At 45.4% G+C, this 12161-nt stretch overlaps 1 protein-coding gene across 2 annotated transcripts in view; it reads left to right on the forward strand.

Annotated features, from left to right (window-relative positions):
- dsf (nuclear receptor dissatisfaction) overlaps positions 1-11436 on the forward strand; it is a 28419-nt gene extending 16983 nt beyond the window's left edge. For both annotated transcript variants that reach the window (XM_022799871.2, XM_022799872.2), the window contains 6 exons: positions 4595-4690; positions 5802-5963; positions 6205-6304; positions 7584-8050; positions 8855-9427; positions 9690-11436. In XM_022799871.2, the coding sequence (XP_022655606.1) occupies positions 4595-4690; positions 5802-5963; positions 6205-6304; positions 7584-8050; positions 8855-9427; positions 9690-9949 (1658 nt within the window). In that variant the 3' untranslated portion in view covers positions 9950-11436. The remainder of the gene's footprint in view (positions 1-4594; positions 4691-5801; positions 5964-6204; positions 6305-7583; positions 8051-8854; positions 9428-9689) is intronic.
- The last annotated feature ends 725 nt before the right edge of the window (positions 11437-12161 follow it).

Here is a 12161-nt window from a genome sequence, read left to right on the forward strand (position 1 = left end):
GTGGATCGAAAGAAAAACCCAAAATATCTCCTTATGACGCGACTCAGCTGTTGTGCAGATGCCAACAGAAGGTAGCACAGAAACGCTTGCAACAGACCAATCGGCCCGGCAACAATGAAATCTACTTCACAGTATCGTTTGTGTTACCCCGAAGCATCAAACCTCATCGCTAATTTCCAGTTGTATAATTCTGTCAAGTGAATTCTCAGTGTGAATGATGACATCGTGCATTTCAACATGCATATCAGCGTTCAGTAGTACTGCCAAACGCTGAGCTCTTTCTAATCTATACACATTATGCCAGTGCTGCTTTGTTTTCTCTGTGAGTGTACTCAGCAGCGACCTCGAATGAAGGCCAATGGTTTTTCTTTAGTCTATCAGACGTCCCAAAAAAAAAGACTTCCCGCTGTGCAGAACCATTGAAATGGCCTGAATCACAAGGCTAGTCACATATCTACAACTTTAAATGTCTAACTAACTAATGTCGTGTTCTGTGACGCCACCATTGCGAAAGCACTAGCAACAACAATGCCGGCGTCAACAACAAACGTTGTCGTACTAGCCAAATGAGCAATTTGTAGTTCGTGAACTATTCGTGTATTGCGCTGGATCTCGCCAAGTGCGGACGCGGTAGTATCCATGAAAGCGACCGCGTTTGCTGTGTCGTTTTCGAACTACGAATAATTCCGGTCGTCACAGTCGCTTTAGCTCAGATCACGAACGCACACCTGCTGAATGATTGCCCCGCCTGATTTCTTGCGCATCCAACACTTACCATAGGACCAAATCTTTCCACCTATCCTCTTGGTAGCCTATTGGTACGGTTAACGGATGTCGCCCTGGCCTAAGGCCTGTATGCTAGACGATGCCTGTTTGTGTGTCTGAATGGTTGTTTTTCGTTTTCACTCCCGTTCTCCATTTTTTCTTCTGCCAGCAGCCGTCGCTTAGCGCTACTGTATCGTTTGTATTGCCACTAGAACTCACGCTGGGTTTTGTTCTACCTCCGACCCAGCAAGGCGTTACTGTTCATTTCGCTGCATTGTGTGCCGATAGTTTTGACAGTGGAGATGCGACACCGATGTTGTTCATCCGATCTTCGACGCTTACGCTCATCCGTCGGCCTGTCATATTTTAGGCTAAACACACTTCGACAATGTGCTAATATACGACGCGAAAAGGAACCGCTACACAACCACTCGTAGAGGCCGAAGCGGCCGCTGCGACGGACATCGTAATGGACAATGAAAGCAAATAGTAGTTCTCTTCATCCAGTAGGCCGAACTTTACTAACAGAGCAGCAGAAGTACAAAGGTGGTAGAAATAACAATGTGGCGAAACAGAGTGTCGTGTTTCTATCCCCATCGTGGCCGTCGTGGCCTTCGAGAGGCGGAGGGCGGCAATCAGACGACCGCCCAACGAATCTCTTCGCAGAGAATCAAATCGAAAATATGTTGCGGTTTTCAGTTTTCAGCGAAACAGGAACCACTGTTAGGGTGTCCAATTGCAGCATCAACTCGTATTGATTTGTCCACAAAGTCTTTAACAGGACAAAAGAAGGCCTTTACAGTAACGAGTGATACACAGCATTGTATGCGCAACAGTCGAATTTACATAGGACCTCCGCGCAACTAAAGCGGGCCAGCCGTTCGTGATACGTTGTTTGGCTGTTATGGCAGCCGTTGTTAGATCCTGTTACAAATAGACGATCCGAATTGGATAGGATGGTAAAAGAACTCGTTACTTTTCAAGGCGGCATGCTGCACGCAGCGTTCTTTCGGTGAGGCGGCCGGCCACTTTGTTATTTCTTATTCCTTGCATAATACAACTATATGTCTGTGTTTACAATCGTTGCACTGCACCATATGAAAGGCCTCACAGGACATGAACATAACAAGGACTAAGGAAACATAATGGGAACAGCAGCCCTATAGTTTGTCCTTGTAGGCACACAAGAGTGCGTTTAGTAATTAATCTAGGTAAAAGCCAAGTTGTCTATGGCGCCGGTATCGTTGGTGGCCATTCGTTATTACTGTTGTCTTTACCCGCGAATAAATGTGACAGGTAAACAAAGAAAAACCGGTGACATCCGGTGACGTGCTGACTATCTATCTCCGTCGTAGTTCTGATATCCGGGCTATTAAGGCCGATTTGTTGGCACTGTCTTTGGCAACGCTGCACGCGATCTTATCATACATACATAATTCTTCATACATCACAATTATCATACATATATAAATCAGTCATTCTGTGCTGATCGAATCTTGGCCTTAAAACATTCTTAGCAGCTACTTCATAATCCTCTTAAGCGCCTTTAATCTCAACAAAGCAGCAGCAAAAAACCGAACTGCAAAAGACTGAAATAGGACGAAATAGCTCCACCAAGCGTTTTTGTTGTGGTGATCTCGAGTCCTTGCAAATCTTTGCAGGAGAAGCAGCTACGCAAAACAATGAAATAGGCGAGTTCAATAGAAGAATCGTTGCGATGTGTTTATTTTCCGCCCGTGGAGGGTTACGAGTGGATGGCGAGGTGGGGCTGCCAGACGGCTTGATCGGGCACCCGCTGAGAGGGCGGCTCCAAAGAGATTTTATGTCTCGAACATGCCTTCTTTTGGTGCACCAATTTGGTCGTGCTCTTTTTCGTAGGCAGCAATTCATCTGTGTAGTCAACAGCATCTCATCATCACTGCTATCGCCATCTATTGCTGTCTGACCTGAAAATATTCTTTGTCTATCTACACCAGACTTCTACAAGTTATCTGTCGGCTGTGTTGGCTCAATAGGACATTAGTATCTTATCCAGCAAGGATCCACGGGTCTGATTGAAGGGGCCTTATCGAAAGCAAGCGACGAAATGAGTTAAGCTGTCCTATATGGGCAGCGAAAAGCTTAGAAGTCAACGGCTCAAACATACCGCAGACGGTTTCTGCGATGTTAGCTATTATACGAAGATGACTTGCAGCACTCCAATTAGAAACAGAGCACGCTACCACAGATAGATTTGGACACATCGGTGTCGTATCGGGTCTTCGAAATTATCCCATTTCCGGTTCCACTATCATACTCATAAACACATAACCCCACTTACTGTTAACAATTTAACCGTACACATTAGGGCCCTCTCACTCTGTCGACGTTGAATGCACATGACAAAAAAGCGCCCATTTGTCTCGTCTGAGAATTCGCCTTTACGACCCTGGATGCAAATGTTAGTGTGTGAATTTATGAAATTTACTTGGGGGTAAACGAAGTGTTTCTATATGGCGGCCCCCTTATACAGCACTCGATGAAAGTGCTTGCTGTAGTAGTGAGAATTCCAAGAACATGATGACTATGACGCACCGAGAGGGCTAGCGCGCTAGAGCCCTTCAAGAGACAGAAGGGCCTTATGCTAGGGAGTTCATTTTGGAGGGTGGGGGAACGCGTGGCCAAGAATGGCGGGTCAGTCGCCCGCCGCCAACGACTTTGAATACCTAATCAATATGTGGTAGTCCCTACCCTAATACATGCATGGACAACGGGACTTATACGGGCGGCGAGGCAGCTCGAGGGGTTGGGACCAAGTAGCGGCGGTGGTCTGCGCTGCTAGTGAACGTATGAAAGCGGACAGATCTGTAATAGCCGATTGGCTGGGAATACCGCCAGCTGTTTATTCGCCCGTTCCAAGGAAGCGCTCGAGGCAGGGCGACGAGGGCAAGCCAGCTCCGGGATTGAGGGGAGAATGGGAACAACGCCGAGTGTGGGCAAAAGTGGGATAGCAAGTGAACCCGGCAAGGCGGCTAAAGCTGGGGTCAAACAATGGAGTTTGAAGGTAGCGAAAGAATATTTCTCTGAATCGACGAGTGGTACAAAACCCTCTCGGTGTTTTGACCATCGCCCCGGGAATTTCTTGCACGGTCCGACTGGAGGCCAACTCCCTTGTCTAGTCGCTTCAATCTTCTGCACCACTCGCGAGGGCGTGCGAATGCGTGATGCCTGCCTGTTCCCCAGCAAAATTTCCCCTTTACTGGAGATGATCTATACTGATGATTTATATCGATGCTCCACTGTATTGACGAAGAACTGTACGGATGTAGAGATAGTGGCTTCAAAGCGATTTCGCTGATGTTGTTAACTTCTAAGTGAGTATATAGATGAATGACGAAAATAAATTAATGGGCAAAATAATGGAACTTGATAGGATTTAATAAAGTAATTGCCGACAAATAATAGACGCTTGAACAGCTCAAACCCAGTCGTCTCAAACAGAAAATAAGAAGACGAAACTTTTTTTAATGTTAAAAGCACACTTAAAGGTACATTGTATACTTCATTCTTCAAAGTGGTCAAGTGATCTGGACTCAGTTCGATGAAATTCAAAACAAAAGCCTTCGAGTGGATGGCAAATTGACCACGACTGATGTATTGCTCGATCTTTAAGTTCAACAAATGTCTAAATCTGGGGGTATTTGTCTATCGGACCAACGGATGTTCAAATCGTATGTAGCGTACCCCGAACTATAAAACGAAACCCAAACGATACTGGGTTTGGCTTATTTGCCAGCAACAAAACATATCTATTTTTGACATTTTCCGAATAATTTCTTTTTGTTCACAGCGCGACCTATCGGAGGCGACCGACTTCTTGATATACCATGCGGGGTTTGTGGGGACCGAAGCAGTGGAAAGCACTACGGTATCTATAGCTGTGACGGTAAGTCTTTATTATTTGCAGCTTTCTCACGTATCGACAAGAAGAAATGTCACTTCTAGGACACGCCAAGTATTCTCTTGGACGCTCTGGAAGTGGAGGTTTTTTATTTTTTTTTTTCAAAACAATCATGGAAAACAGCGGTGACAAACTTTACTCCTATAACCGTAGGGCTGAAAAATGAAAGGATTTAAATCGAATAAACTTAACGATTTTCGCGCTGGAATCATCTAGCGCTTCGTTGACTACCGGTCTGCGGAGGCTGTCGACGCGTACTATCCTCGGCTAACTTTGTGCGTCGTAATGGAAATGTGTCAGGGCACTACATAAAAGAACGATCGTTACTTACCGTCACTGCCTACCTGTGATTAGTTGCTGAAGCACATAAGCAAAGAAGTCGTAGCGACTAGTCAATAGCCGTGTTACCACGAGGCAAGTCTTCAACATGCGCATGCAACACAATTTCAGTTTGTTCGTGACAGCACGCCTCCAGGTTACTCGCTCGTAGCGTCCGCCTGGAGTCGTTGGAGCATTTGTTGCAGGGGTTTTGAACACGAGCGTCACCGCAGTACTGTTATCGTATTCTAATACTATGGATCAAGTGCACGATCCATTAAAGGTGTAAGAGTGTATTATGACTCTCTCTTCGCTTGTTGGATGAGTTAATAAAAAATATCCAAAAATGTGGGCGATTAAGCGTCAAAAGGTCCTTGGGTCTCCTCATCCTGTTTTTAATACGTCGATCCTTGGTCATGGTAGCAGGCAAAGTGACTGGGCATAATCATGATTGGTGGTTAGACAGCAGTTCCGGGTGCGCGTTAATTGCTGTTGCACTGTTGACCATTGAGAAACGTTTCTCTGAAATGCAGAATTATATGTTCGCCGCATCGATTTGTTTCGCATTTCAAGATACAATATACATGCGGGAAGCTGTATATTGTAGAATTTCGATAAATTGATTTTATGAAATTACAACTATTATGAGAGTATGGCTGAACATAGATGAGCTAAGGGCAGCAGAATGTTAGAATATATGAGAAGCAATTTATGTTAGTAATGAGAACTTCGGATGCATTGTTTGGCTAAGATTAAAACGTATTTCTCTCCTGTTCAGGATGTTCGGGTTTTTTCAAAAGGAGCATACACCGAAATCGGGTATATACATGCAAAGCGCAAGGCGACTTCAAGGGCAAATGTCCTATCGACAAAACCCACCGGAATCAGTGCCGTGCTTGCCGCCTTAAGAAGTGTTTCGAAGCCAGCATGAATAAAGACGGTTAGTAAAAGGAAGAAGTAAACTTCGGCAGTACAAAAAAATCAGTAGTTACAAGTTCTCTAAATAAGCCTTTAATTTTGATAGAACGCAGCATCGTACTAGTAGGACTCTTAAGACGTTCAGCCATCTCAGCTGCTAGTAACTTCAGCGTTTGTTAGCTTGAATTGCACAATCTCATCGAAGAGCAATTTGATCCACTGGATTGACGTCTAACCTTCTTCTACTTCATCGTTTTTTTCAGCTGTCCAGCACGAACGCGGACCTCGCAAACCGAAGTTCAAGGATGTCTCAGAAATGGGCAAACTGCCAAAAGCATCATTTTTCCCTCATAGTCGACCGAGGTATGTAGCGGCCGTTTTCCGTCTACCCTTCATCTGTTCCTATTCTCTCACTTGTTTTGATACATTCACTGGTCTAGCGCCGCTCAATTACCAGTCATGTCTTCTAGTTCCATTATCCCTCTCTGTCACAACTTTCGTCGCTTCTAAGACGGTTGCTGCTGTCTGCAGCTACGTAGGCCCATGTGTGTATGTGCCCTTTATGGCAATATCTGCTATCTACTGCTTTCCTCTGGTCGTTTTCGGGCCCCTGTCATCATATCTTGTTCGCTGTCCTTTTTGAGTTTTAGAGCCGCTGGTCTTACCAGGATCGGTTTTGCCAGTCGTCCAGGGCAAGAGCCATCCATCGTCTTGAGCGTTGACGTGTGGACAACTTGACCCCCCTTTCTGCCTTGCCGCTAGTCCACGGGGCAATGTCGACAACGCCCCTCCCGCCCTTTTTCAGCCCGTCGCGCTGCAGCCATGCTCTTTTTTTTCTCTTCTTATACCGGGGCAAGATGCCCTCACTTGTTATCCTCGCACTGGAAGGCAGCGCGCGTTCTACGAGGGCTTGGCCGCTCGTAATGGACGACGATGGCGATGCTTCTAGCCGGGTGGAGACAGCAGCATCAGGCGGGCGAGCTCTTGAACCCACATAAAGTGGTCCGCTCCGTCGGCGTAGCGGTTGGTTGTCTCCCAAGCTCCTTAGGCAGCCCCGTTTCAGAGCTACCTATTTCCTCCTCTCCCTCCTTTTCTCCTGCCTGCATTCCCTCCGTTGGGTCAATGCGGATCAGTCTATACCCGCACAGGTTAGTCTCCTGACAGAACGGGGAAACGGCTTTCTCCAACTCTCGACTCCTGTTCCTTCATTCCGTACGGAAAATCGATGGCTCCTGCAAGCGGCGCTCGCGAACAAGGAGAATGGATAACATAGACTAGGAGCCTCTTGCAGGAAGATGGGAGACAGAAACAAGACGAATGTCGCAGGGAGGGGAGCGGAGGAAGACTGATAGAAAGAACCATCGCCCGAAGTGTTATCTCTCTTTTCTTGATCTGCGCCTTCCTATTTTCCTGTTTTCTGATCTCCTGATCCCAACGAATACTAATCTTATTGTCACCATCAACGCCACCAGCCCGAGAATCATCAGCACAATCAACATCGCAATTCCCTGGTCACCATTTAGATGTCGTTTGCGTTCCTTGGCTGTTTCTGATTCAATGGTTCGTTGTCTGTTCCGTTCATTCGCTGCTCCGTTGGTTCTTGGTTTTACCGTTTGCTTCGTTCGCTCCGTTTTGTTTACAGAGACAGCAGCGGCGGACCCCTGGGACGTGCAGGCAACGGTGGTCCTCTGGCTCCCCCGTCGGGATCTCCTTTTCTGCCTGGGACATCTCTGGGCTTTTCGCCGCCCCCGCCCTTCGCAGCCCCCTCACCTCAGCTCGGCGCCCTTTCGCATCCACCCGCCCATTCGCACTCACACTCGATGGGGCCTCTTCCCCGCGCTCCGCCTCCAGGATTGCTGGCCGCTGCTGCTGCTGGGGGCTCCTCTCCGTTACCGCTGCCACCAGCGTTGATGCTCAACTCATCGGCGGGGCTTCTGCAGATGCTGCTCAACCCCGCGGCCTCCGCGTCGGGCCTACCGCCACCGCCCCCGCCTCCACAGCATCTATCGGCGTCCACAGCCGGCAGCAACGGCCTTGGTCAACCTCAGGCAACTGCAACAGCAGAGTGGACTTCACCCGCGTCACCACCACCGTCCCAGGGACTCATGGGTCAGTAGAGAAGATCTTACGTATGAATAATCACTGTGATCAGCAGTATTACTACATAGTTCACTTACAGTTATTGCTGAGGCGACTTTTACTACCTCTACCATTCTCGTTATATATATATATATATATATATATATATATATATATATGTAAAGCGTGGATGGAGACAGCAGCAGCATGAATACAGGCGGTAAAGTGCATTTTTGTGATCACTCTGCGTATTTGAACCGCTTGTACTATTGCTAATTAATTCAGCTGTCCTTGTTAAGTTCGACGGGTCGATGCTATGGAAACTTTTATAGAGACAAATTATTAACTTTTTTAAACGCATACTGTACATGTAATATTTGGCGCAATTCTTCCTCCTAGTATGTACGAAACCGTGCGAAACCGAAGAAGTTAATAAGAGCAAAAGCGTTTATGTCCCTTTGTCGTGTTAGGTAGCAAAAGTATAGTACGACGAACTAGCACATCCAAGCGCAAGCGTCCAGAATCAGTCACAACGGTCTCGTCCAACATTAACGTGTTATAAACGAAGAAAAACGTGTGTTCTGTAATGTAATAACACAAGCTTATGGCTATTAAAATTCTTCAAGTGATGTTTAACGTAAAGGAGCTGAACGCAATGTGTACTCTCATCAGTGATGCACGCGCATCTACTTATGTGGTCATGACCGTTCTAGTGCCGTTGGTGTAATGATCTTCTTTTTACTATAGCACAACAGTTACATAGTAGAATGCACAGAGAATTTATGCTGTGTTTTCTACTCTGTAGTAACTAAACAAACATGTTGTTGTCGTTAGGATTGACAGGTTTCCAGCGGCCTCGTTCACCATCTACGGAGGACCCGTCCGAGCGGCCACCGTCAAGCTGCACTTCCCCTTTGCTCACGGTATCGTCATCTGCCTCGGAAAGTGGATCGACATCGACCGAAGTGAGACCCCGAAACATGCCACATGCGTTGGTAGGGGGTGTTTCCGGTGGCGGTACAACCCAAGAAGTGACGGCGCGCTTGCTATTCATGGTCATTCGCTGGGTCAAGTGTCTGCCCACATTCCAGACACTCTCTCGCAGCGACCAAGTGTGCTTGCTAGAGGAATCGTGGAAGGACCTCTTCTTATTCTACATGTCTCAATGGTCGGCCGGCGTCGATCTTATTTCTGCCCTGCCTGGTAAAGTGTCGCGTTCATCGACGCCGAAATCGCCACCTGGGTCCCCCGAGCGCAGCGCCGTCAGTCCAGTCAATGCGCCGGACGTTGTCGACCTGAACCCCGTCGAAATTCATTACGTGCAAGACGTAATGCGAAGACTGCGACAACTATCACCCGACGAGACTGAGTGTAGCTGTCTGAAAGCTATCGTGTTGTTCAAGCCTGGTAAAATTTCCTAAATAAATATGTTGTCTGCCTTTTAGTTTTGCACATAAACTAATGACAAAAAGCCCATTAACACGCCTGTTTATAGCATTTAAGCATTATAAATCATATCCCGTAAATGCGTTCATGGTGAACGCCTGTACCCGAGGCAAGCATCTTATGGCGAAACTTTGTCCACTATGCATGTCAAAATTGAACTAAACTAATATATTTGTGCGTATTATTTTGGTGTTTGTTTCATTGATGTTTATCGCCTAAACAGAAACGATGGGGTTATGCGACACACATCCTGTCGAAATGTTGCAGGATCAAGCGCAGTGCGTCCTTGGCGACTATGTACGTCACCGTTATCCACGTCAACCAACAAGGTTCGGCCGATTGCTACTGCTGCTACCTATGCTGAGGGCAATTTCGAATGCGTTCATTGAGAAATTATTCTTTAAAGATACAATAGGCAACATCCCGATTGAACGGATTCTGGGGGACATGTACACGATGGAAAAGGTTGAAGCATCAGTGTAACGAAGAAAAAAGGAAATAATCGAATCTATCCCCATAAAAATATCAATTCCCGACGATGTTACATGAAGTTAAGGGACGAACTTCTCTATTTCTAAAGCGCGTCGTGGTAAGATCTAAGTTCTATCTAAAATCTAAGACTTCGGTAGACAAGCCCACTGACAGTATATCATATAAATACGTGATCGTGGATCTAAGTACAAGGTGTAAAGTGGCACCTCGCAGACGAGGAGTCGCGTGGTCATGAGCTATAGGTTGCGGCAAAGGAATCGATGATCCTCGATCACGCTGAATGACGGCTACTCGACCGATGATTCCACGTCGAGTATCCATTGGCTGCATGGAGGTCTATATATTAGATCAGTGGGCTTGTTCCATAAATGATATGTTCTAGTATTCTAGTGATCTATAAAGACGAACACCAGCGAAAAAAAGTATAATAGGCGAAAGATGTTATAATAAACAGTGAGGAAGAGTGGGTCGCGAAGACAGATAGCCGAAACAAAGGTTAATCCGATTGAAGAAACTTAACAATAACAGGGAAACAAGTTACGGCTGTTAGCCGATATCCAGGATCCGCTACGAAATGGAAAAAAAACGGAACTTCAGAGCCCGACTAGCTAACAGCTATTCAACGAATTTCATTACCAACAAACGAACAATTATATCGTCATTTGTCAATAACAATGGCACTTATCATTAATACTCTTACAATGAAGTGATGCTGCAAGCTGAGCCAGACAAACAATGCCATAGGAAGATATTAACAGGGATCTGGTTGAATAATTTTACACAAAAAGTAACACAAGAAGAGACGCATGTGTATACAAAGCATAGGTAACAGACAGTTATCAGCATCCTTGTAGAAAGTCGTCGTCTTCGACAGTCAACGCAGGTGTATTTCGTAAAGGACGAATACTACAGATCGAGAATAGAGATTGAGCTCCGCAGAACAGAAGAAGGATTGAATGTATCCAGGGGAATCAACTCTATGTAGGTGGTAGAAGAACAGAAAAAGCACAGAGGTCGTAATCACGATCATTCATTATCTCACGTTCACAGACACACACATAGTCAGTAGGAGAAATAATGTTTCAAAATAGTAAAGCACACATGTCCATTAGACATAACGCGCTCTAATCTCACGCATATTGACACAACGTAAATACACGAAAACAGACACGCGTAAATAGCAAAAAAGCAGACTTGCCACAGATAATTAGGTAATAAGATAATACGACTTAAGTATAAACTAACATTGTAACGAAGTGCAGCGTGCAAAAAAAGGTTTGCCAAAGTTTCCGCTGTGATCTCCTCACTGATTATGATGTCGGCTATTATTATAATTATACTCTTATCCTCCTCGATTTAAATAATAGCCCAATTACTATAAAATATTACGCTGTACAGAAATAGATGAACTACTAGAGATTCGTCACTTTTAAACCATATATGCATACCCATAAATAAATTATGTATGTTAACTGTGAGTATATTGCCTTGATTCATACATATATATGTGATTAGCAGTAATAACACGGTTTTTAGTAGTTCTCAATTGGAGAGTAAATGTCCGCCTACAGGCCTTTTTGTCCAAATAACACTGGAAGAATCGCTTTCAACTAGGCTACTATAGAAATTCTCTACGGTAGTAGGTAGTCTTGTCAAGATGTTTTATGTAGGCATATCGGACAGGTGTTTAAACAAAAACGAGTTAATATTGACACATGTATCAATCTTTATGTCGTAGAGCTTCCTAGTATTTCGAGATTGCCACAGTCTAGTGTGCACATGGTCATGTAGGAAGCTCGGCGGCCGTCTATACTCGACCAGTTTATAATCGAATATGACTACATAATAGCACATGCCGAGTTTCTTCCTTTATTCGAGTGTTTCTGGCAGTTGGTGATACCAACGAGGTACGGAGCAATGGTAACCACGTATCGTCAAGCCAGAACTCGATAAGCTACACCTGGAGAGTCCAGCGCAAATTGTGGAAAAGCAGTCTAGTACATAAAAACACCCATCCTGAGATCATTTTATGTATGCTAATAAAAGTCAGTACCTGAAAATTCTAAATCTTCAGATGCTAGAAGCTCCCTGTCATTTAGATGCGTTTGTGCCCCACTGGTGCTTAACGCTTCTTGCGTACGCGGGTAGTGCGGTAATTAAATCATATATAAATCAAGCCTCGCCCTCGATATATGGCATGACT

This window comes from Varroa destructor, unplaced genomic scaffold, assembly GCF_002443255.2.
Source record: "Varroa destructor unplaced genomic scaffold, Vdes_3.0 BEIS01000003.1, whole genome shotgun sequence".
NCBI classification, from domain to species: domain Eukaryota; kingdom Metazoa; phylum Arthropoda; class Arachnida; order Mesostigmata; family Varroidae; genus Varroa; species Varroa destructor.